Below are 25,919 nucleotides of genomic sequence, written 5' to 3' on the forward strand. Positions count from 1 at the left end.
CCAGGGTGTGTGCAGTGCAGGAGCAGAGTCTCTCCCTGCAGTCCCCCGTCACGCTCCCCACACTGCTGCAGCACTGAGGAAGCTGTTGCGCAAGCATGTCCTCACAACTGGTCTTTTTCTGCTCTCCTCCTATGCAGGCGAATATGCCCTGGTGGTTCTCGTGTCAAACCAGTTTGAGAACCTCACCCATTTGACCCCAGTTCACATCCACAGTTATCTGATTGATGTGAAGATGGAAGTAGAGGAGGATGTTTTAGTTGTGAGCCGTCCGGTCACCTTCAGAGCCAATCCATTGCCGTCTCCTTACGGTGTTGTGTACACCTGGGACTTCGGGGACGGGTCCTCACTGTTCACAGAGAGCCAGTCTACAGTGACGTACAGCTACTCCAGAAGAGGGGTATACAACATCACCGTGACAGCGAACAATACCATAAGCAGTGTGGAGACAGTTGAATGCTACCAAGTGTTTGAAGAGATAACTGAGCTCCATGTTTCCGCTGATGAGGTAGCAGAGCTGGGAGCATCTGTGACCCTTAATGCTTCAGTGCAGACGGGGGACAGTATCACCTGGATATTCGATATGGGGGACGGGACGGTGCTGAGGAGTCAGGTGCCAGTGGTAGAACACGTGTACATAAAGGACATCAACTGCACCGTGAACGTGACAGCTGTGAATCCTGTGAACTCTGTCTCCCAAACTGTGCCTGTTCGGATATTTGTCCTGGAAGTACTCAAAATAGAGCCTACTTCTTGCATCCTTGAGCACCCAGATGTGCAGCTCACTGCATATGTGACAGGGAATCCTGATGAATACATCTTTGATTGGACTTTTGGAGACGGCTCGTCCAATGTCACAATCAGTGGGGACCCTGTGGTGATGCACAACTTCACCCGAAGTGGGACGTTCCCCCTCTCCCTGACTCTCTCAAGCAGGTTTAACAAGGCTCACTATTTCACCAGCGTCTGTGTGGAGCCAGAGATAGTCAACGTCACCCTTCTCCCTTCCAAGCAGTTTGTGAGGCTTGGCGAAGAGAGCAGCTTCCAGGTCAGTGCTGTGCCTCTCTACCAGTACCGCTACCGCTGGGATTTCGGGAACAATGAGTCCACTAGATCGAGTGGGACTGAAGTGACCTACACCTACAAGAACACAGGGGTCTTCTTGGTCACGGTGACTGTCTCCAACAATGTCTCCTTCAACAATGACACAGCGTTTGTGGAAGTCCAGGAACCAGTTGGGGTAGCAAAGATTGAATATAACGGGACAAGTGTTTTGGAGCTGAACCAGATCTACCTGTTCTCTGCCAGCATGAATGGAACCAAAGTGAGTTACTGTTGGGACTTTGGAGATGGCACTACCCAGCCTGGCCAAATTGCTACCCACGCCTACAACAACACGGGCCATTACACTATTAGTGTGACGGGCCAGAATGATGTGAGCTTTAATGAGACCATCATCGACATCACCGTGAAACGTCGGCTCCATGGGCTGACCATCAATGCCAGCAGGACAGTGGTGCCATTAAATGGTTCAGTGAGTTTTGTAGCCACGCTTGTAGCTGGCAGTGCCATCCGCTACTCATGGATCCTTTGTGACCGGTGCACTCCTATCCAAGGCTCCTCCACAATTTCCTACACTTTCCGGTCCGTGGGCACATTCAATGTCATTGTGACAGCAGAGAACAAGATCAGCTCGTTGCAAGACAGCATCTACGTCTACGTCCTGGAGCAGATTGAAGGCCTGCAGGTGGCTAGCAGTGACCTGGTGGAGGACATCTATTTCCCAACTAACAAAACACTCCATTTGCAGGCAGTGGTGAGAGAGGGAACAAACATCTCTTACAGCTGGGTAGCCCAAAGGGGTGGCAATGCTGTGCAGACCTTCACTGGGAAAACCTTCTCCTTGAGCATCCTAGAAGCTGGAAACTACACTGTCTATCTGAAAGCCACTAATATGCTGGGATGCGCAACTGCAAACAGGACACTGGAGTTCATTGAAAGCATTGGTCTTTTAAAGCCTTATGCCTTCCCCAACCCAGTTGCTATTAATGCCTCTGTTAACATAAGTACCACCATAACCAGTGGCACTGGCATCACGTATGTTTGGTACCTAGAGGATGGCTTCTCTCCTGTTACCTCTGAACCCTTTATTATATACTCCTTCCAAAGCCCTGGAGTGACAGAGGTCATCATTGGAGCAGAAAACAAGCTGGATTCAACCAATGCAACAATTTATATCTGTGTAGAGGAGGTCATAGAGGGGCTGAGTATAGGGACTGCAGAACTGGACTGTAGGTATGTCTCATCAGGCTCCACGGTGGTCTTTGAGGGGGAGCTGCAGAAAGGGACTGAAGTGACATGGCTTTGGGAGGTGCCAAATGGCACGTTGACTGGCCAGTCCGTGGCAGTCACGTTCCCCACAGCAGGGTTTTATACAGTCTATCTGAATGCATCGAATGACATCAGCTGGGCTCTGGCCAGCAGGAATATCTCAGTGCTGGACAGGATTCAAGGACTGGAAGTTCTTGCCAGCAAGAAGGTGGTGGAGCCAGGGGAACAGGTCACCTTTGTGATCAGGATGTTGTCAGGTACCTCTGTGAGTTACTTGGTGAGCATAAGTGGGGACTATTCTGTGGTGCTCAACGGGTCGAAGTACACGCATGAGTTCACCAAGAGCGGTGATTATTTGGTGACCGTGACTGTGCAGAACCAAATCAGCATCGCACATGCCCAGGTGCTCATCTCTGTCCTGGAGGCCATCCGCGATGTCAGGCTTCTGAACTGCTGTGAGGAAGGCATACCCACGGGCACAGAGAAGAGCTTCAGTGCCCAGGTGGGAAGTGGCTCCCGTGTGTCATTCTCCTGGCAGTTCTCCCTGTGGAAAGAGCAAGGTCGATCTGTGGTCACTGTGGCAGGAGAGAGTGTTTCCTACACTCCAGAAGCTGCAGGGCGGCTCGAGATTCACCTCAATGCCTTCAATGACTTGGGAAGTATCAATATCACCAGAACCATCCAGGTCCAAGACCCAATAGTCCAAGTCTCCCTTACTGCCTCCAATGCCTTTGTCAACAGGACAGCACTGTTTGAAGCAGCAGTGGTGCCCAGCAGCAGGAGTGTTGAGTTCCTGTGGACCTTTGGGGATGGCTCTTCCACTCAAATGACCAGGGTTGCAGTGGCCAACTATTCTTACCTGAGCCCTGGGGATTACCTGGTGGAGGTGAATGCCACCAATCTCGTCAGCTTCTTCATAGCCCACCTCACTGTCACTGTCAAAGTCCTGGAGTGTGAGGAGCCAGAGGTGGAGTTAGCCTTGCCCCCTCAAGTAGTCATGAAGCGGTCCCAGAGGAACTACCTAGAGGCACAAATTGACCTCCGAGGATGCATCAAGTACCAGACGGAGCACCTATGGGAGATCTACCGAGCACCCAGCTGCCTGAACTTGGATGACTCCAGCAGGATCCGTCTGCCGAACGTTGATGTGAACAGGCCCCAGTTAGTTATACCGAAGCTTGCCCTGGAAGTTGGGAACTATTGCTTCATCTTTATTGTCTCCTTTGGAGATACCCCACTGTCCAAAAGCATCTTTGCCAATGTAACTGTGATACCAAGTAAGCTGGTCCCAATCATTGATGGGGGGTCATACCGGGTATGGTCCAACACTCAGGACTTAATCTTGGATGGGGAGAAATCCTATGACCCGAACTTGGATGATGGTGAACAGACTCCGTTGTTATACGATTGGTCTTGTACATTCTCCTCCAAGGTAAGAGCAGTTTTGCACAGCCAGAGAGGGTGATCATTTGGGAGCTCCAGCTGCACGTCAGCTCCACTACAAACGTGTCTGGGTTGAAATGGTGTTGAGGGGAGCTTTTGTGAGCACCTTTAACAAAGCTGCTCCAGAAGGAGGGTTGCAAAGGTTTCCCAATTCCCAGCTCAGGACGATGGTACAAAAATGGCTGTGGAGAGTTGTGCAGTGCAGCCTGCTGCAGTCCAGTGCTGCGCAGTGTCCCTGGGCAGGGCAGAAGTGTTGGCACTGGAAGCTGAGGCATTCGCATTGCTGCTTCCTTTGCACTTGGCCTCTGGTTCACAGTTTCAATGTAGCTGCTTCCATAACCTGAAGGCATTGCAGAGCTGCTGATTGCAGTCCAGGGGGCTGAGGGCTCTGGTCCCTCTCCCGTTAACAGTTAAATGTCTCTCATTTCAGCAGGGGCCAAAGTTAGACTTCGGAGGAGTCAAGTGACCACAAGTCATGGTCACTATGGTCACTAGCAGGCCACCATCCTCATACACTGAAGTGGTCTGACCCTACAGGGATAGAAGGGCAAGGGAGAACTGCCCTTCAAATTCTTACGGGAGATCCACCTCAGGAACATTTTTTGGTTGAATGTGGGATTCTTTTGCTTGTAACAAGTCACTGTTTTCTATCTTTCCCTCAAAATAGAAAGATGCGGAGTGTGTGTGGATTAGACTTTTGAGTTTAATGTGAGCTTTTTGTGTTGTTTGGCAATGTTTATAAGCTATTTAATGAAGAAATAATTGCTATAAAATAAGAACGTGAAGCTCAGATGAGATACAGGAGTATTCCAAGTACTGCTTACTAACCTGAAGAATAGGGTAGTGTGCTTTATTGTCCACACACCACCCCGTTTCTCCCACCCCAGCGGTGACATTGCACAGTAAGATATGTAGCAGTGACTTTGTGTGGACCTGAATGTTTTGCCTGTGGACTAACCCGATGTGCACCCGTACCAAGGAGGGTTTGAAAGTTCTTTTCTCCTTGCAAGCAGAGCTCGGCTGCAGGGTGCTCTCTGAATTTCAGTGCCAAGGAAGGAATTGTCACAATTTCCAAAGCTGTATTAGAAGCAGATGTGGAGTATACGTTCGACCTCACCGTCAGGAAGGAGGGTATGAGTCCCGAGGCAACAAATCAAACCGTACGTACCACAGACAGCTGTCGCTTTCTGCCCTTGTGTGCCTGTTGCTGGACACAGCCGAGCTGGAAGTCCCCGGCCCTTTTTCTAAGGAAGTTTCTAGAGGAGAGCACTGCTGGCTCAGGACGGGCCCAGCCACGGGAGACTCCCCAGGCTGCGTCCCCTGGCCCGAACCGAGAGCTGGTGCCAGTTCAGCTGGGGGTGTGGAAGTACCACTACCTACCTGCACCAGCCAGCAAAGGAAAGCAGGGGAAGCAGATTTTAGGGCATCACTCGGGCTCCCTGACTGATCCCATCCATGTCATTGGCAGGAACAGACACTGGTATTTCCATGTCTTACGCTGCCTTGGGCAGCACTTTTTGCTTGTCCTGCCAAGTCCTTTTAGTTTCTTCCTTCCTTTAGACCTTGTGTTAGTCCCTCCCTGTGCAGAGGCTGTGTTAGTGACCCAGCCCTGGACGGTACTGGCCACCGTTCCTGGAACTGAGAGTCTGCGACCACAGATCTGCCGTAGGAGGACAGCAAAGGAGCCCGTGGTCGGTAGCTCTTCCACCACTGTGTGCAGTCCCGGGCTCTTCACATGTCACAGCACCAGGCTCTTCCCTGACTTTTGCCCAGAGAGAGCTTCCTAAGAGCTGGTACTTAATTTTACTGTCAACAGTTCCTCTCTTCTCTGTTTCTGACTTTTTTTAAGGGAGGATTTTTTTAAGTGCATGTTGTTTATGTCAAATTAAGCCTAACACTGAATGCATCTGCAGTCCGACAGCAGTTATGGTTTATGTCAGAAGCATTCGTTGTGGTGCATTTGGCAATTAGAGATATAGTTAGTCTGAAAGTGGAAACTCTTACCGCCTGGGTTTTAAACCAAAGCTGGAGGATAAAAAGTAAAAAATTAAATTGATAGTCTTTCAAGGACATTCCGTACTATCTGGTTTCCATGCATGAGCGCAAAACAATGATTCCAGTGTCGCAGGAAATTTGCAAATACTGTAGGAATGAATGAAGCTTCAATGCGCTCCGGCTTAGTGCTGTGGAATATTTATCCTCTTTTAAAAGTCTGCCATATTAAACAATGTCTTCATTACTGTCTTTCTTGAATTCAGAATATTCATTATGCCAGGGCAGAGGGCTCTGCTGAATGCTGGACAACCCCGTTTCCTAGAGGATTAAAGGAATTTAGACAAAGTACAGGGGTCAGAGCTCAATAGCCGTTGTGTCTGAGCCACTGGTGCTTCTAAAGCTCTCCTCTCTCTGAGTGCTTTGCCGGAGAGGTGTGGTAGACGTCTTGAGATGTGAGCTAAAAGTCTGGAATAATGTGCCGCTCTCTGGGGAAGGTGGTTCTTCCAGGCTGCAGAGCGAAATGTGTTTGATGCGCACTAAGAACTGTGTTTTCTGGCTATTTTTATCATCATTCCTGTCTCTCCGGGACATAGGTAGTGTCGGAAATGGTGATGGTTCTGCACAGGCAGCGTGCCCAAGGGTCAGGTCCTGAAATGTGGCATGCGGTTCTAGTCCAAGCTCTGTAGATCAGAGCAGGGATGGGGGAGACAGCAGGACCATGCCCTGGCTTTGCACAGGGCAACACATCCTCAGTAAACCCAGGCTCCCTGGCTCGCCCTGAGCCCTCTGTTACCCTGGACTGTAAACGCTTCCCATTTAGCAATCTTCTGAGTCGAGGACGGGGACACACTCCTGTGTCCACGGCAGATCTACTGTGACCCCACCCACAGCTGCAGAGGCAGGACCAAGAGTTTGGCCCACAGAAAACAAAGGAGAGCTGCAGTTGTTTCCCAGGGCAGGTGCTCACCAGATGTTTGGTCTGTGCTGTAATGGAGGCTTTCCTCCTCCCAGTTAGACTGCTCCTCTTTTCCAAACTCTAACACGGATCCCATTTTTGTAGGGTTAACAGCTGTCCTGAGGTGGTCGGTACAGCAAAGTGCTTCAGTTAGCATCATCCCCACCTGACAGCACAAGCAGGACTTGCTGGGAATTCAGTACAGGGAACCAGAGGGACATTTTGAAAGTGATTTATGTTGTTAAAAAGTGTAAATAAAGTAAATCCAGAATTACCTGGATTGGCCCAGCTTGGCATTGGGTGGCTCTTGAAAATCAGTGGCAGCAGAACTGGCCAGTGTAAGAAAAGTGATGTAGCTTAAGTCTGACATGAAATCCCTTGGAAATCCCTTTCTGCTGTTTCCTTAGCACGGACTGGACTGGTGCAGAGCAATTCCTCCTTGCAGAACCAGGTGCTGGGATGTCTACTTCCCTGTTAGATGTCTGTGTTTTTATCTCAGATCTTCTGATGGAGCCTTTTGCTTCCCCAGGTATTCATCAAGAGGGGGGGAGTCCCTATCGTGTCCCTGGAGTGTGTTTCCTGCAAGGCTCAGTCTGTCTATGAAGTTAGCAAGAGCTCCTACGTCTTCCTGGAGGGGACCTGCCAGAACTGTCACAACGACTCCAAGCTTGGGGTAAAGTTATCAGCAACACTGGTCTTTGCTTCACCTTTGGTGGACTTCAGGGAGAAGGGGAGGGTCGGAGAGGACAGGCTGGGAAGATCTGTGTGAGAAATAAAGTCCTGGACCTAAACTACCATAGAGACAAGGAGGGGAAACAATCTCTGACCGTAAATGCAGTGGCAGGCTGGGTCTGGTTGAGTGGATGAAGAAGGCTGGCAGATACTGTTCTCTTCATCACAGTGCCTGGAACTGGCTGCAGGACTGGCTTGCAGAGTCAGAAGTTTAAACAGGCCCTGCACGGAGCTTGCCTGGTGTGACATGGGGCTCCCGCATGCTGTGCAGTGTCTCAGCAGCATGGAGGAGGCTAGGAGAGCCCGTGAAGCAGGTTCCCCGTGTCCTGTAACTGCTGGACCCCCTATGAGATGTCCAGAGCTTTCCTTTGCCCTGGGTTGTGCCTGCAGGCTGCGGGACCCATGGCCTGTCAGTCTTCCATCAGTGTCTCGACCTACCCAAGGGCAAGTCCTTGCTGGGTCATTTTCAAGCCAAGCCCATGAGTGACCAGCTCTTGTCACACAAGAGCCACTTTTTTCCTAGAAGAGGTCTGTAAAGTGTTTTCTTCTCCCTGCTGATTGGCATTTTGCCCATTATTCTAGTGGCTCAAGCAGAGGTTGTTCAGCCTCTTCTGATCCCCCAAGTTCCTCATGCCCTCTTCTAATTACAGATTCCACTATGCAGCATCTCTGCAACCTGTTGAATGAAGCAGGTCTCAGAAGTGGAAGTCCTGTTGTGCGAGCTAGTCTGTATTGCTCCCAGCAAGCCCAACATGTACTTGCATGGCATTTTCTGGCTGGCTATCTCACGGTTCCTGTTGTTATCACAATTGTACATTTGTGCTATTAACAGTAACCATCCAGGACACGTTCAGCTTGAAGCATATAAAACATGGTATCCCGTGGAGACTCCACCAGTACTTAATTTATTTCCTGTGTTTTGTATTCTCTATTATGAAATACTCTGTCGGAGGGTGATGTAATCCTAGAGACTAAAGTAGATCTCACAGTGGAAATATTCCCACCAGACATTTTGGAAAGGTTCCAGTTCTTGTTGCTGTAGCACACAAGACTAAAGCTGAATTATCAACTGCAAATTTGGCAGACGCTCCCACTAGAAATCTGTTACTTTTTATAAGAGACTCAATCTGAAAACATTTTAAGGACATAACTTCAGATTTAAACAAAACCTCTCCTGTCTTTCCCCTCTTCATCTCTATAGAGATGGGCAGCACACAGCTTTAAAAACAAGTCTCTCATCCTGGACAAAAAAACTACCTCCACTGGCGACACAGGAATGAACCTGGTCTTGAGGCAAGGGGCACTGAAGGATGGGGAGGGATATACTTTTACCCTTCACATCACAGACCTCACAACAGGGGAGGAAGGATTCGCCTCCATCGATCTGCTCCCAAACCAGCCGCCCGTTGGAGGATCCTGCCGACTGTCTCCCAAAGGACCCCTCAGGGCACTGATGGCAAAGGTGCACTTTGAGTGTGCAGGTGAGAGCGTACAGACAGCGGTGCTGGGCACCTGCCAGCCCTCTCTGCCTCTCATGGGCAAAGGTTTCTCATGACCAGTGTGTTACCAGCTGCCCTTCCTCCCACGGATGTTTTCTTTCCCCCGAGCTCCTACCCCAGGACACTGTTGACCAGGGCTGAGTTCAGAAGTCGATCTTTCCATTTCTGATCCCCAAAGCTTGAACCATGAGCAGCTTTGTGTACCCAAATTATGGAGCTCTAAAACTCATGGTAGCAGGCAGGCACTTTTTAAAATCCTAATCCATGTAGCTGAATGGCGATACCCAGGCCAGGACAGTACTTGCAGAAGAAACTGGTATTTCAGTGCAGGAAAAAGAAGATAGGTGCCCAAAACTGAGTCACACATGTGTGGGAAGAGTCAAAAGACAAAGCACTGGGGCCTTCTCTGCCATGTGGGCTGGATGTTCCCGCTGGCAGTTACCTTCTCAACCAGCTGCAGAGACAGCAACAACGAGTCTAGCTTTGGAAAAGTGGCCTGGCTGACGTCCTGTAGCCTTGGGCCAAGGAATAAGTGCCTCTGAAAACCATATTTCCCCAAATGATTAGTGTTAGAGATTAATGCTGTCTGTGCACAAATGCTGGGAAGCCACGCTGCAGAGGAGATGATGAATTCTGCTGGTTCTGGCGGGGCTGGTCACCAAAGCCCAGCTTAAGCTGGGGGAGAAGCAGAAGTGTATTCAGCATCATATGGTTGTAACTTTGGTATGTTTTGAGCTACCCCCATAATTATGAAATCAGTACATCTTTGGAGTGGTGGGAATTTTAGCTCTTAGTGATTGTTTTTAAGCTGAAGTGAAACACACAGGATACAGACCCACTGGTCGATGTCCAGTGCAGCGAGCCCTGGCAGAGCCAGCACCTTCACTGGTGCTCACTGGCAAACACGCAGTGAATTTCCCAACTGCCCAGCTCCCACAAGACTCCCCATAATTCCTGGGAGCTCCAAGGAAACCTTTGTGCAGGTTTTATCCTAGACTCAGTTGTTCCTGAGATGTTGAACTGCTTGAGGGCTGTGCTGAGCCTCTGTCTAACGTCAGGCTTTGCAGGGCTTGCACAGAAGCTGTGGCCTTGGGTCAGTGCTGTTCCCAGCCCCAGCAGAGTTATTCCCAGTTTTATTTTGCTCATGAACTCTTCACAAATCCCTTTAAATATTACAGGACCCAAACACCTAGGCAGAAACCCCTAAACACCAGAAAAATTCAAAGAGGGTCAGAGCTTTACATTGCAGGCCCTGGAGACATCCCTCCAGCCCAGCAGAGTCCTTAAGCCGTCCCCTAATGGTGGGGACAACCTGTCTGTCCCTCTGCCAGAGCAGGGTGACCCCTTGCTGGGGACAGCAGTAAGAGGAGATGCCATGCTGAAGGGCTGAGCAGGGTGGGACACACCAGGGGAGGGAAGGGGCACTGCCAGGCAGTGCCAGCTCTGACAGATGGGCTGGGTTTCGGGATGGTGGCTGCAGCCCCCCCATGCCCTTGCCCTGTCAAGACCCCCTGTTTGGGTTTGTTTTGCAGGCTGGCGAGACACGGAGGACATGGAGGGCCCGCTGGTGTACATCCTCCTGGCATCCCGCCGCAGGGCCGGGCACTACCATGAGTTCTGCATGTACAAGGGCAGCCGTGCCGAGCACAGCGCCTTCCTGCCCCCAGGCTTTCACGAGAGTGGCTTCATGGTGTCCATCTCAGTCCTTGTTCAGGACCAGCTGGGAGCGACTGTGGTGGCCATTAACCGGTAAGACCCACCGCTCGCAGGCTGGGCTTACACGGCAGCACCAGTGCCCAGCCTAGGCTCCTGAATCACAGTCTTAGGGCTTGACCACCGGGTCCCTGTCCTGAAGGGCTTGGCAGATCCTGGGTGAAACGGTTGCCTCCTGGAAGAGGCTGTTGGCAGGAAGGCAAGGGGAGGCTCAGCAGAAGTGCAATACAGAGAATTCCAGTCTTGGTGGATCATTGCTCAAGGGGGAGACTTTCCCGTAAGTTACTGCTTTCCTGACCACCTCCTTAATTCCCTGGTGACACCTTGCTTTGAAGGCACGATGTCACTTTCTCAGAAGATCTCTGTGCTCTGTGCTCTGCCACCTTCTCTACATCAGGAGCCCTCAAAGGAGAGTTGGCAGCAGCAAGCTCTGGTGCTGCGGGTGGCCTGGTGTCCTTCTGCTGAGAGCCAGGGAGGTCTCACGTAGCCAAGGTGGAGAGCACGTGCATTTGAATAGGGTGGAAGGGATTGCAGCTCGAGTCTCAGCAGGGCCAGTACTGTGAAAGCCCAGTTATCCCTTCTGCAAACACCCCTTGGTTTCCAGTGTGCTCCGTGCAGGCCACAAGTGCCCACAGGTCTTAGGGCAGCATCCTGAGCTGGTCTCTGCTGCCTGACCGAGCTTTATGACTGCTCCTTCTCGAGGCTGATTTGCAGCTCCCCGTGCTGTACATGTGGTGCCGGTCTCCCAGGCTGGAGCGCACGGTCCTGCAGTGCCTGCGGAGGAGGATCTGTCCCCCAGCTGTTCCTCAGACCCCAGGGAATGACGCCAAAAGCAGTGCAGCTCCTCCCAGCACACTGACCCTGTTTTTAAGTGCTCTTTATGCTCCATCAAACTAAACCTGGATTTTCTCCTCTGGGTTCAATGCACCCGTGTGCATCCTCCACCTGCAGCTTCACAGAGCTGGACCAGTGAGGAACCAGGCTTCAGGTCCATGGTGTTCCTACATACAGCTGGTGCAAACTGGGCACCAGGGCAGGCGTCAGTAATGCTGTCTTTGTTGTTTAACCACCTGCTTTCCCCCTCGTCTTCCTTCCCAGCTAAAGGGCAGATTCTGCCCCCTTCCCCCAGCCCCATTTGATAGTCTGCATTAACCCAAATGCCTCTTTCCCTTGGCAGCTCCATGGAAATCAGCTTACCCGAGGGGTTCCCCAGCCTCTCCCACTGGCTCTACAATCAAACTGACACCGTGCTCCAGGGCTTAGTGAAACAAGGGGACCCTCAACAGGTCATTGAGTACTCTCTGGCCCTCATCACCATCCTAAATGAGGTAAAGCAGCACTCTCTGCCCAAGAGGGGCCTCCAGAAGGCCTTGCAATTGCCAGCAATGTTCTTTGGCCAGGTTTTGTACAGTGATGTAGGGAAATGACTAATGCTACAGTTTTTCATGTAAATCAGTGTACGTGCATGCTGGGAGCTGGGCTGAAGCTATTTTCATGCATCAAAAAGAGTAACAAGCTCCAGACACACAATGACCAGGGAAAGCAGAGGGGCTGCAAAATAAAACAGAGGTTCCAGAGAAGGCAGTGGCCTGGGTGTCTCCCATGCAGCCTGCTTTTTTGCCCTCATATTCAGATAGTTTTTCCTCTTTACTGCCAACCTCAAGTCTAAACACTGAATTTAGAAACAGAAATCTTAGCCCAAATTCCCCCACCTCCTTCCTGCTTCCCCTGAGCCAGCCACCCCACTCCAACTCAGCAAGGCTGGAAACTCCCTGTAGCTGCTCAGGTGCTGCTCTGGGTGCTAAGGAGACCTCCTTGTTCTGACTGCTGAGCTAGTGCAGGTAGAAAGATCTGGCTGCATACAAGGCTCTTAATCCACAGTGCAGGAGCATCATCCTCCTGGCAGCATTCACTTTCACGCCTACCTAAAGTAGGACCCAGTCCCTCCATGTGCATCTCTATAGGCAGGGCAGGAATTCTGGTCTCTACTCATGCTTCCCTCCCTGATAAAAGCCTGTTGCATGCCTGGAAGCCAGGCAGGGGCGATCCCCCTGAGCACATGCACTGTGCTTAGCTGGATAAGGGCTGCACACTGGTGTACTACTTAGCTGTCAAGTGCAAGGCTGTTAAGATAATTGCTTGGAGACCACAAGTGAAATTGAGGAAGTTCTACTGAAAAAAACAGCTTATTAGATCACCCTCTGGGGAGTAGCACAGGCAGGGAGATACAGAGTGCAGGGAAGAGGTGACTTCAGCACAGCTCATCATCCTGAAACAACCTGATACATTTCCTCACTCTACCTGCTTTTCTCCCCCCCAGTACGAGCGGTCCATGCTTCTGGAACCTGAGACTGGGAATGAATTTGAACTCCGGACCTGGACTCGCAACAATATCACAGAAACCCTGAACTCGCTGAACGTGAACACAGTTGATGACATCCAGCAGATCTCAGCTGCCTTGGCGCAGTGCACGGTATGTTCCCCATCACCGCCTCCAGCCTCCTGCTCTTCCGGGTGCAGCTTAGATGCTCTTCAATTCTTGTTCTGCTTCCCTGTCTCTCTCCCCCCCACACATACCACACAGGGAGGACAGGTATCACTCGTTGACATCATTAGGGTTTCTGTGGTGATGTCCTAAGTGTTGTCAGCTTTGCCCCTCGCCGTGCCACCTATCTAGCAGGCATGGATAAGATGATGTGTTCATGTGCTGGAAGACAGCACCTAAGAACTCTGTGCTTCTTCTCTTGTACCAGCCCTGGTGTGGCAGCTTGCTAGCAAGTAGGTTCCTTCACTTGCAGATGGAGACTGTAGGACAGGCCTCGACAGACTGAAGAAGCACTGGAATAAATTGCTGGGGGAGTTGCAGAATCTCTGAGGACAGGCTTGGACTCCCATCAGGAGTAACACAAGTAGAGCCGGACCTGCCTTGAGCCAGGGGACGGCGCCAAGGACTGACGTTCCTTCCAGCCCTATTTCTACCATACAAGATTAGAAACACTGCTCTGCTCCGCTGCTGACTGGAAGCGCTGTGTTCCCCAGCCAGCTCGCAGTTTCTGCTCCCCTGTGCTGGGGCTGCTGCCTGGTGGATTTAGGAATGGCTTTCTGTGTTTTGTCAGATGGGCAAAGGGAAGAGAGCCCAGTTATATAATGTGCTTGGGGTTTGGTGGTCAGCCAGTCGGCTCTGGCATGCTCTTCCTCCCCGCCCTCCCAAATCTTTGCTTTCGGGACTGGAGTCAGGTACCCTGGCCTTGACTGCCCATCGCCTCCCCAGCCAGGTCAGCAACCTCGCTCAGCGGGAAGAGGCTGTCATTGAAATGATGGACAGACTACTGCATCCCACCCACTGAGTCCCTATTCTGCTGCTCCTTTCTCTGCTTCAGAGTCTGTAAACCTCAAAAATCCCTTCTTTCTGTTCATCTTTGTTCAGGGATTTGGGGTTCGGCACATCCCATTCCGATGCTGGATTGGTTTGTTTCTGTCTCTCCCACGTGCTCTTGCCTTGCGACTTGATCTCACTGTGGAAGCTTAGGTCTAGAAATAGAATTTTTGTTCCACGGGAAAAGTTCCAGGATTAGTTTGTGCTCTGGATTGGAATGAAAAGCTTAGAAAAACAGTAATCTAGAATTTCCCAAGTGGTTGAGACTAGTGTGGAGTTCACACATTCCTCTTCCTGTAGAAGTGTCAATCAGTGCTGATACTTTTTTGATTTTACCTACAGGGGAGAGGAAAAATCAAAATTAATTTCTCCTGGAGGGGAAAAAAAAAGAATCTCAGTCTTCTTAGTAGATTCTCCTTCCTAAGCAGTAGCTCCTTGGGTGGTTCCTCCCTATAACCCTTTTTCTTCCCCACCTCCTTGATACCTGACTGTGCCTTGTGGACTCCAATTTACATAGTATGTCCTCGCTTCTCATCACTTACAAATAAAAGCAGAAAAGGGGGAATTCTAGACCTGCAGATGCTGTTTTGATTCTTCACCAAAACATATGGTGAATCACGTCTGAATCCTATGATGATTAAAAGAAAAAAGATGAATAAGAGCTAGGAACGGGGTTGTGGTAACAGCTTCCATGTGTTGCCTCAGTCCCTCCCATCCAGCCCTCAAGAGTGCTGGGCGCTCCAGGCCATGGCTAGAACATTCTGTTTCTTGGACACATCTGGGAGCAGAGGGAAGGACATCCATCATGCCTGAGTGGCAGGATCCCTCCCACAGCTTTCAGGAGTATTTGGACACTGAAATAGATTCAGTAAGGTCTAAATCCTGCTTCCACTGAAGATAGCGGAGTGGGTGCAGGAATCCTACCCAGCTCCCTCTGGTTGATTTCTGTAGGAATAATGTATGGCCCCAAAGGGGTGCTCATGAGATGCAACAGCAGGAGACGTGCTTGGTCCTTACAAGTGAACTCCAGGGAACTTGAATATGCTGCCCTTTATTGCTCTTTCCAGCCCTAATGCATGCTCCATCAGACTCCTGGCATGCCTGCCTGTACACTGGCAGATTGTAACGTGAGGGGAGGTGGATGGAAGAGTCCTGGAGACACCAACAACTTCTTGGCATCTCTCAGTGTGAGCAGAGCAGCCGTGGTCTCTGCAGTCACCTCCCTGGGGCTGGAAAGAGCAGGGGTGACTTTGAGAGTGCAAATGGTGTTTGAACAAATATGCTCAGATCTTTGCAGGACTGAGCCAGCTGAACTTGCCTATAGCTGCCTTCGTCTTTCCCTGGGAGTGTTCCTACTGAATCAAACTGTGTCTCCCTTTGCAGGTGGTGAGCAAGGAGCTGCTTTGCAAGTCATGCCTGACAAGGACCTTGAACAAGCTGGAGACCATGATGACCATTCTGCAAGGGGAAACGACCCAGGGCACTGTGACACCAACTGGCATTGCCGACAACATTCTCAACATCACAGGTCAGTTTTGTTCATGCAGAAATGGGTGACAGTTGATGAGGCACTGCTGAGGGCACAGGTCTCCCTGCGCAGGGTGCTGGGCAGAAGTAGGCTGAGGAAAGCTTTGCAGGCTTTCTCCTGTACCGTTAGCGGTTTGGCCTTTTCAAGCTGTTAGGAAAATTGCATCTAACTTTTGGAGTGTGGCACCCCAGTACTTTCTTCTCCCTGCACTTTTCCCAGGGTTGTCCTGGCTTTGGCAGCTGTCTCTGCGGACATTTAAATATGGCAGTTGTTAATAAACTCACTAATACTCCAGGGAATTCTCTTTTTAGTAAAAAATGAGTAACAGCTATGGCTTCCAGATGCTTGCCGTCCTGGTTGCAGTCTGAGGAGGCTGCCAAACTTCACTGGGGCACCCATGAACACTGTGTGGAAATTCCCACCTGGTTACCCTGGGAGGAAGCAGAGGCACCTTCTTTGCACTCCTTGTTATGTATTTCTGAGTGTTCTGCACTTTATAGTGCAAAAACTTAGTAACATATGTTTGCTTTATCCATTCTTTCCCTGTTTCCCAATCTGCCATTCTAGTCACTTCACAGGAGGAAAATAAAGTCTGTGGTGATTAAGTATTCACCACCAAACTTTGTAGATTAGCCGAGAGCCTGCAGGAATTGCTGACAGCTCTATTTTTAGCTATGGGCTACTGAACACTTCCACTGCGGAAGGTCATGTGCACAGTGTAGAGTTACAGTGAGAAGACAGTAAGGAAAGACTTGTCTGATTGTTTTGGGAAGGTGTCAGATGTTATCTAGACTGTAGCAGTTATCTAGGCTATTTACCACTTCTTCTGTTTGCACCTTTATTTCTCTCCTGGCAGGTGACCTAATTCATCTTGTCAATACCGTTTCACAAGAATCCAAGCCCCAGGAACTGCTTTCTGATTCCCACAATTTGCTGCTAGCTCCCAAAGCCTACCACCTGTCTTCCAGCCTGATGCGCATCCTCATGAAGTCTCGAGTGCTGAATGAAGAGCCCCTTGAGTTGGTGGGAGGAGAAATTAAGGCTACAGGCAAGCGGTCTGATCCCTTTAACTTGCTTTGCTACGAAAACACACCAAACTGCCAGTTCTCCATCCCCCAGGCATTCAACACCACCCTTTCCAACCTGACGGATGTCATTCAAGTCATGTTCCAAGTGGACTCCAATCCTTTCCCTTTTGGTTACATCAGTAACTACACCGTGTCCACAAAGGTCGCCTCCATGGAGTTTCAGACACACAATGGGGTGCAAATCCCCATTGGGAGCCTGGACTCAGAGAAAGCCATCACTGTAATGGTGTCAAACAACACAGATGCTGACAATCTCTCTGCTGGCACTGAAGTCATCGAGGCAAGAACATCTGTGAACCTAATTGTGACTATGGAGAGCAACAACAGAGAAGCAGGACTGCACTTCCAGCTCACTTACAGAGTCCTGAATGGTAGCGCAGACAGATCCAACTCTTTGTGCTCTTTGCTATTTCTTCCCGTGGGAGAGGAGGGCTGGGTGCTGCAGCAGAGGAGAGCTGTGTCAAGAGATAACTGGTGTGGGAGGGCATGCCAGGTGTAGCCAGCGAGTTCCACACTGCACGGTTGAGGACTCTGGCTGTCACGGGCATTATCCAGTCCCCAGTGTAATCCTTGCTTGTGGATTCTGGCACTGAGAAGCCTTTTGCTTCTTCCAGCCCTTCTGTTGAGCCGCATTAGCACTGGTGGGAGTTTGTCCTGTCTCTGTCTTGGTCAGGTACAATGGTATCCAGAGTCTGTTGCTCAGGGATCCCCTGAACTGCAGACTGAGAGAGTGCAATCTGGAAAAGCATCTCTCCTGACTTTCTGCGTTCCTGATAATCCTCCCTGAACATGCACTGCTGGCAGCAGGCTTGTGGTCGATCTCTCCCTGGTGTTTATAAAGTACTTTCTGTTTTTTCTCCCCCTCCCCATGCAGATCACTATATTGCAAGTGAGCCTGAGCCATTCATCATGGCTTATCTCCATCACGAACCAGAGCCCAACGAGCACAACTGCAGTGCCTCTAAGAAAATTGGCCTGGATGCCCTGGCTGGAAGTGACCACAAGCTCTACACCTTCTTCACCTCACCCAGGTAAGAGAAGCCTCCGTTATAATCCCTGTCACCCCCAGGCTGTCCTGTGGATGCACGTGAGGGATGCTCAGGGCCTTGCCATGGCTTATGCCAGGCTGCTTTGCAGGGCTGGTGCTGTTGTAGCTATCCACAGTGCTCCTCTGTCCTTGGAGGAGACAGCTCTCCTGGGCAGGCAGCTGCAAGCTGCTATTCCTACACCCCAGCATTGGCACCTCTTCTACCCTGGCACTCCCTCCTTCCCAGACATCTGCTGCTGCTCTGTGATTTGCCTTTCTGATCCAGATGAGGGAGGGTTCCCCTTTTTAGAGCTGTAAATCACGTTCCCTGTGAGTATCATGACCCTCACCCATGGCCTCTCCTGGTGGTGAGTCTCCCCCCCGCTGCCCTTTTCTCTGCTCACTTAACAGCTGCTGTAGACTTTTTGTCTGTTGCTTGTCCAGACCTTCATTCTCTGTGCACTACCAATCCCAGAGCTGCCCATCTTTACCAGGACTCTTTCCCCAGGGGACTCACACTGACCTTTGCACATTCAGGGCTTGCTCCATGCAGCTCATGAAACCATTTCCCGGAGCAAAGCACCACACGTTAGCCTAGTTCCTGAACTGCAGTGTGACCTTCACAAAAGCACCTCTATCCTCACAGCTCGTCTTCCCAACATGTGACTGGAGGAGAAAGCAGGTTCCCTCGTGGGCTCCCATCCACCCTGCTTGCCTGCTGCTTGGAGTGTGCCAGGGCTCATTAAGCACTGCTGTTGTGCTCTTGGGTTTTGCAGCAAAGCTCTCTTCTTTTCATCAGAGCAGTCATTCTTGTAACTTCAGTTGCTGACTTGCTGCCTTTCCCGGGAGCGTGTGTGTTCATGCCTTGTGTTATTTACGAGCCATTCCTAGGCATGATTCTATGATTCTATGATTATCTGAGAAGAAAAGATAGGCAGCTTGGGAATAGGTGGGGCAAGAGTGGAGCCACTGTTGTGTAAGTTGACACAGCTTCCATGGCTTTTGGTAAAAGGATGCTCAAAGAGGGATTAACCGTTGTAACGAGCAAATCTGCTCCCAGCCAGGAATCATTGAGTTGCTATGGAAGTGTCGTGTGGGTCAGTGGGACGCGGGGAAGGGCGGGTGGGAGAGCTGTGCAAGGCTGCCAGCACAGAGAAGAGGATGTGCAACATAGTGCTCCAGGTGCTGAAATAATAGAGAGATAAAGAAGAATTCAAGTGGTCTGTAGAACCCCGGAGTTTCTGCACAGCCAGAGGGCGGTGTAAATTACACCACGTTCACTGGGCTTTTCCTCCACATTTTGTGCTTACCTGTCCCTGCAGCAGGGTGCTTTCCATGGGCACACATCCATCAGAACGGGGTTTGTGTCCCTTCAGCAGGCAGGTTAATAATGTCTCCTTGCTGTCTTTCCCTTCTCCAGAACGGATGACACCATCCAGAAATACTACTTCAACATCACAAACCATTTCAGCTGGTCCCCGGTGGAGGTGACTCTGGGGCTGTACACCTCCCTCTGCCAGTACTTCAGCGAGCAGGAGAAACGGTGGAAGACAGAAGGCATCATCCCGCTGGAAGAGACCAGGCCAGACCAGGCTGTGTGCTTAACCCAGCACCTCACCGCCTTCGGGGCCAGCCTGTTTGTCCCCCCAAACTCTGTCCAGTTCATCTTTCCTGTGAGTAAAACACAGCAGAGGCTGTGCAGCATTGCCACACGCTGAGCAGATTGTTGTCACCTAGAGGAAAGCCTTGGGCTCCTGTTGGCTTCATGTTCAAGCTGGGTCATGGCTGACCTGTGCTCGGCTGGCAGACCAGCACAAGTACCTGAGAGCCTTTGGGAGCTGCAGATGGGCACAGCTCACAGAGGGGCTGTGTCCTCTGATCATGAATCCTGGCTGCCGCTGCTAAAAACAGACCTTTGCAGATGGCTTTATTCTCTATTCTGGACACCTCGCAGCGTGTTCACCTCTTAGTGAGATGCCAAATGCTCCTCCCAGCTGTCACCCAGCACTGTTTTATCCCAGCGAGCTTGCACCTGCCAGCTGCTCCCTGCCTCCCAGGGGCGTTCAGGCTTTTTCTAGCTGTCGGTGTGACGTAAGTGGGAGCAGAGAGCTCTCGGCAGCTGCTGCAGCAGCTTCAGCCGGCTGCTGCAGTTGTTCCGCAGGGCTGTGAGCACACAGTCTGTGCAGGGACAGGTCTCTCTATTTCCATGTGGTGTCATGTGTGTGACTGATAATTATAGTCAGGAAGAAGGCGGCATGACTCCTGGGGAATGAGGGGGGTTCCTCCTGGGGAAGGAGAGTGCCTTGCAACGTACTTCTTTTCTTTTAGGCTCCAGGCCCAGGTCTCAACTACATCGTTCTGCTGACATGTGCCGTCTGCTTTGTGACCTACTCAGTGGCTGCACTGATCGTGCACAAGCTGGACATGATTGACATTAACCGAGTGGGGGTGATTCCCTTCTGCGGCAAGAACGGGCTGTACAAATATGAGATCCTGGTGAAAACTGGCTGGGGCAGAGGATCAGGTTAGCCCATAGTCTACTCCTGTGCTTGGTTCCTAGGGTGACACCTGTGTAGTTCCCCTGAGATCTCACCTCAGCACATCATGCACCAAATGTTTCCCTGCAGGGCCCAGAGCTGAGCTGGTGTTTGGAGCAGCACTGAGCAGACAGTCAGTTCAGGGCTTCCCACAGCATTCATAGTTTTTATTGTGTGATGATGGGGCAGGTCAAGAGCTGTGGAGAAGAGCATGCTGCCCCACCGCTTGCTGTTGGGGTGGGACAAGCAACTGCTGCTGGAAGGAACCACCCAGTATAGAAATACCCCCACCCTGTTTTCCCTGATGGGGCTGTGGTTGCAGGAACAGCCAAGAGACAGCGATTGTTTCTCACTTCTGACCCTCTTCTGCAGAAGCATCCAGGCCTTGTGGGCCCTTTAGATGGACTATTTTGCTGTGCTCCAGCACCCGTCACTTTGTTTTGCCGTCTGAATCTTTCCCAGCGGCATGAAGGCAGAAAGCTTGGCTTTCTGATCCGGGGCTGGGTTTGAGGCTAGAGCTGCCAGAAACATCATCCTGGACTTGGAAATCTGGGCAGTTGGGATGTGGAAGCTCTAAGCAAGGACGGAGGTGGACTGCCACCATGTCGCTGCCAGAAACATGCTCCCATTGATCTTGGTGTAACCACTGGTTTCACTGGCAGCAGCTTTCTCCCGAAGCCACCCAAGGATCATCCAGGTTGAGCAGGTGGACCAAGGAGCCTCTGGCAACTGTTACCAGAGAGAAGTCAAAGAAAACAAGTCTTTCAACTACTTGGTGGAAAAAACATCCAGAATAAACGTCTCCTCCCATTAGAGTGTTAGCAAGGCAAGGAATGTCAGATTCAGTCCCCTCCAAAGAGGAAGATCATGAGCACGCCAAGGTCCATGCACCAGGCTAATCTGAGCAGCTGCCCTCCAGGCTGTGTGTAACCCTATCCCTGGGTGTGGGATGGCTGTTGAGCACATTCCTTCCTCCAGGTGGCCCCCCTGAAGGGCCATTGCATCTAGTACCAGGTCACTGGCAGGAAGGCAGGGCTGGGGAACGGCTCCACCTTGGGTGGACTTCCCTAACTGAGCCCCGTTAACTCTGCCAGGTACCACGGCCCACGTGGGGATCGCCCTGTATGGTGTAGACAATAAAAGTGGTCACAGACATCTGGATGGAGAAAACGCCTTCCACCGCAACAGCCTCGACGTGTTTCAGATCGCAACGGAGCGGAGTCTGGGGAGCATCTGGCGCATCCGCATTTGGCACGACAATAAAGGTGAGACGTGAGCGGGTGTGTGGGCCTGAGGCAGCCTGATGGTCAGACACATCCCAGGTCAGAACCAGGCTCTGCTCCGCCTGGTGCCTGGGCCAGGAGAGAGGTACCTGGTCCTACAGTCTGGACTAACCCTGATGGGAGACCATGGTGACCCACTGGCTTGGGGGAAGATTGCTGGGCGGGGGGATGTGGAGTCTCCATCATGGGGAAGTCTGCAGACTGGTCAGCTGTAATCCCATACACATACGATGCAATGTGCTGTGACAGTGTCTGTAAATGTCCGTACAGCCTAGGAGGTGACCTGGCTATGCCAGGCCTTCTCCTGGGGACTGTGCAGTTCCCACTGATGAAGATAGTGTCACAGGGTAACTGCTGCCGTCCCACTGAGGGGCTCTTGTCTTGCCCTCTCGGCTTTGCAGGTCCACACAGGCAATGTCTGCCATGAAACGCATTTCTTCATCTCTTAACTTTTAGGACTCAGCCCCTCTTGGTACCTGCAGCACGTCATAGTCCGGGACCTGCAGAGCAGCAAGAGCTACTTCTTCCTGGTGAATGACTGGCTGTCAGTGGAGAGTGAAGAGAACGATGGCATGGTGGAGAAGGAGGTTTATGCTGCCAGTGAGTGCTCAGCCCCTGGGGCGTGGGGCTGGGATGGCTGAGCAGCATGGCAGTTCTCATTGCGTTGAGGAAGGACACACAGCAGGAGACTGCAGAGAGACCATAGAGCCTGCACACTGGCTCTTCCTCACTGCATTGATGCCTTGCGCAGCCACGTGCTCTGCTGGGTCCTTTGTGGACATGGCAAGGCATGGCAAGGACCCAGCTGTGCAGGAGGGACCATATAGATGCAGTGTGGATACTTCCTTGACTATCAGTCTGCAAGGAGTGACCGTGGCAGGCCCAGCAGGGTCCCCTCTGCGGTTCAGCTGGCCCTGAGAGTCTCTCTCTTTTTGTGCTCAGGTGAGACAGAGCTGAGGAGCTTCTCCCGGATCTTCATAGCAGAGTTGCAGCGAGGTTTCTTTGAGAAGCACGTCTGGCTGTCCATGTGGGACCGCCCACCTCGCAGCCGCTTCACCCGTGTCCAGAGAGCCACCTGCTGCTCCCTCCTCATCTTCCTCTTCCTCTGTGCCAATGCTGTGTGGTACGGCGTGGTGGGGAACGTACACCTCAGGTGCGCTGTGTCCCTTGGTGCTCTGGCCAGTCTCTTACCTCCTCAGGGCCCCTCCTGCGCGTCCCATTACATAGGGCAGGACAGACCTTACGTCTGCTGGGAATAGCTGTCTTGCTTGTGGCCTTGAGTCTGCCCTTCCCGTTCTAAAGAATCTGGGACCAAGACATGGATGATGGATGACCAAGGACAACCTGATCAGCTTTCCCCCTTACCTGGTTTTGCTGTATCATCTGTCAGCACAGCCCATGCTCATTTCTTTCTCTGCACATCTGAAATGCCAGGTTGTGTAATTTTGTCTCACTCCTTGCTTAGCTGGCAACCCTGCTAACACCGGGCTCTGATCTCTCTTGATTCTCTCCAGCAATGGGGCCGTTTCCAACCTGATCCCTGTTAATGTGGACACAGTGGCTGTTGGTCTGGTGTCCAGCGTGGTGGTCTACCCTCTCTACCTGGTCATTTTATTTCTCTTCCGGATGGCTCGTGGCAAGGTAATGAGGAGAAGTAGTTGCAGACTGCCCAGATGGGTGTGATGCCACCAGGTTTGTTCATCTGAGGCTAGATTCTGCCCTTTGTGGTACATCACTTCTCCAGCTGGTCTCTGCACTTTCCCAGTTGTGCCTCTGTGCTGCCCTGCACCACGGCCAGATCCTTGCTCTTAGCAAGTCTCTGCCTCCCTCTTGAGCTGGGAGCAGCCCCTGGCCTTAGAGGGACAGATCACTGCCTGGATGCTGACAATGCCCAGACAGAGACCAAAAGGGCAGATTTTAAAAGCTGTTTAGGCACTTACTCCCTCTTGATTTCGGTATGTGATAGGTACCCAAATGCCGTTTAAAGGTATGACCCTTAGCTGCATTGGCAGGAGCTTGAGAGATGCTCAGTGGAGCATTGCTAATGAAATGCCTACCCTGGGTACAAATTCAGCTGTCTGAGCAGAGCTGTGGTTAGGCAGCTGTGAAAGGATTAGCTGGGGATTTAATGACTAGTTAGACACAATTAGCAGCCCCATTAAATCCTGCAGCCAGCTGCTCAGTGACTGATGAGCAGCAAATGTGTCTGATATTTCTTGTTCCTGTAAGCACTCCCTGCTTTGCAGGAGGTTGCAAACTCATGTGGCTTCCTGGGAACTCGTACCTGGGACAGCCTAGATAGCAGTGGGCTGTGGTACGTGAGGGTGCAAGTGCCCAAGGTGCGTAGGAGGCAGTGGAGGATGTGCATGTGCCTGTTCTCAGCCCCGCTGGGCAGCCCTGCCTGCACAAGTGTGGAGCTCCCCAGCAGAGTAGGGAGCTGATGGGAGCCACTGAGCAGCAGGGCTCTGAGCCACCGTGGCATTGTCACCTCCATTCCTCCCTCTTCTGCTCAAGCCTTCTTGTCTCCTGCAGGTCTCCATCAACCACACACTGACTCACTCAGACCAGCAGTCCTTGGAGATTGACAACTACCTGGACTCCTCAATCCTCGACAGCTCCTTTCCCACCTTCCCTGGGCTCCGGGCAGAGGTAACCTGCTTCCCACCTGAAAGCTGGACAGGCTGTATGGGTCTGTGCGCTCCCCTGTGCAGACACAGTGTCCATCCACAGCTGTCAGTGCAAGAACTGATGCACTCAAGTGCCTCTAGCAAATACCAGTGATGGGGGAGAGCCACAGCCCTTCATCCCTCACCTGCATCTCTGCCCAGGCCAGTCCCGGGTACTGAGCACAAGCTGTCTCCAGCTACTGCTCTGTGTCTGTGAGCATGGATCTTCCCAGCGTGCCTGGGCGTTATCTCTGGAGGAGAGCAGGCTCCTGGAGGTGTGGACCCAGGGCTAATAGCAGATCAGGCTCCAGGTTTCCAGTGACCCCTGATGTTAACAACACACTGTTTTAACCAGGCACAAACCAGTGTCATGTGCCTGAAATGCCTCCGCTTCCTCCACAGGCCTTCTCTGAGCAAACCAAAACAGATCTGTTCTTGGAGGACTCCAAAAGGTAAGTAGGCTTCTGGGGATGGAGCAAGTAGGAGTTTAGTGTAGCTTTCTGCTTTGGTAGACTGGGGTTGTGCTCCTACAGCTGTTTCCCTTCTAGGAAGTCCTAGCACAGTTGCTTTTCTCATGCTTCCCATTCCCCACCCATACCTGATTGCACCCATTCCTCTGTTTTCCTGCAGCCTCGTGCGGTGGCCCTCCAGCGAGGCCCTGCTCAGCTGGCCAGACCTCCTCAGCGACCCCTCCATCATGGGCAACACCATCCAGAAGCTGAAGAGAGGCCGGGCCAGCCGCCACCTTGGACTCGAGGCTCCATTGGCAACTGAGGAGGACAGCTTGTCGCTTGGCGTTCACCAGGGACAGCCTCGATATTTCTCTGCCTCAGGTGGGTGCATGAGTAGCATTGCTCTGTGCCAGGGTTTGAGTGCCCCAGGGAAGTGCAGGAGGAGCAATCTGGTCCCTAGGAGCTCTGACTCAGCTCTGGAGAAGGCAGAATAGCAGAGCCTTGGCACCATCACCACTGGCTTCAACTTGAAGGGCAGAGGAGGAGGGTCGTATTTTCTTAATGGGGATTTCAGTCTGGGAAAGCAGAAATCCTGATGTGGATCAGTGTGAAGTGAGTGGTCACCATCCTGCCGGCAGACTGGGAGCAAGGAGAGGTGTGTTCCCGTGGGATCTGAATGTTGCAAGCAACCAGCACTGCTTCACTGGTTGCAAGGCCACAGTGTGTCTCTGAACCTCTGTAAATGGCTGGAGAAGGAGAAGAACTTGGCCTCCTATACCAGCAGTTTCATGCTAGGCTCCATAGCCAAGCTGGGATAGACAGGAGCTGGAAGACAGGGAGGAGGGGAGGGCTGTCCCATGGAAAAGGACCTCACCCTGGCCCTCCTCCTCCCCAGCTCCACAAAGGTGGCCGGCTGAGCCGGAGCAGCACAGAACCACCCCGGTGCGGCACTGTGTGCTGTGCTCCTGCCAATGGTGTTTGCACTCTCTTTCCCCAGATGAGGATCTGATCCGGCAGATCCTGGCGGATGGAGCTAGCGGCATCTCCCACTCCCAGGACCTAGGGCCGTACATGAGGGCTGAAACAGATCTAATCTCAGGCCTGTAAGTATTCAGGGAGCAGAGTCCCCCAGACAAGGCAACTGAGCCAAGGCCTCCTGTCCCTTGCCCTCCCACCCAGCTCCGCAGTGGCTGGTGACACCCAGCCACAGTGAGCTGAGCTGGGCTTTGTGACATTGCAAATGCCTGGGTCAGCCTTGTCACAAGTCACTATGTTCTTCCTGGCCATGATTCCTGTG

General features: G+C 51.8%; 1 protein-coding gene across 1 annotated transcript in view; it reads left to right on the forward strand.

Annotated features, from left to right (window-relative positions):
- Positions 1-25,919, forward strand: part of PKD1 (polycystin 1, transient receptor potential channel interacting) — a 99,985-nt gene that overhangs the window by 59,924 nt on the left and 14,142 nt on the right. The window contains exons 15-34 of the mRNA XM_076351440.1: positions 138-3,760; positions 4,785-4,931; positions 7,251-7,394; positions 8,655-8,934; positions 10,485-10,701; positions 11,843-11,993; positions 12,986-13,138; positions 15,425-15,569; positions 16,426-17,028; positions 17,532-17,688; positions 19,105-19,357; positions 20,013-20,208; positions 21,316-21,486; positions 21,961-22,104; positions 22,447-22,657; positions 23,019-23,145; positions 24,037-24,153; positions 24,573-24,622; positions 24,801-25,003; positions 25,620-25,725. Of these exons, the coding sequence (XP_076207555.1) occupies positions 138-3,760; positions 4,785-4,931; positions 7,251-7,394; positions 8,655-8,934; positions 10,485-10,701; positions 11,843-11,993; positions 12,986-13,138; positions 15,425-15,569; positions 16,426-17,028; positions 17,532-17,688; positions 19,105-19,357; positions 20,013-20,208; positions 21,316-21,486; positions 21,961-22,104; positions 22,447-22,657; positions 23,019-23,145; positions 24,037-24,153; positions 24,573-24,622; positions 24,801-25,003; positions 25,620-25,725 (7,198 nt within the window). The remainder of the gene's footprint in view (positions 1-137; positions 3,761-4,784; positions 4,932-7,250; positions 7,395-8,654; positions 8,935-10,484; positions 10,702-11,842; positions 11,994-12,985; positions 13,139-15,424; positions 15,570-16,425; positions 17,029-17,531; positions 17,689-19,104; positions 19,358-20,012; positions 20,209-21,315; positions 21,487-21,960; positions 22,105-22,446; positions 22,658-23,018; positions 23,146-24,036; positions 24,154-24,572; positions 24,623-24,800; positions 25,004-25,619; positions 25,726-25,919) is intronic.

This window comes from Aptenodytes patagonicus, chromosome 13 (genome assembly GCF_965638725.1).
Source record: "Aptenodytes patagonicus chromosome 13, bAptPat1.pri.cur, whole genome shotgun sequence".
Classification (NCBI taxonomy): domain Eukaryota; kingdom Metazoa; phylum Chordata; class Aves; order Sphenisciformes; family Spheniscidae; genus Aptenodytes; species Aptenodytes patagonicus.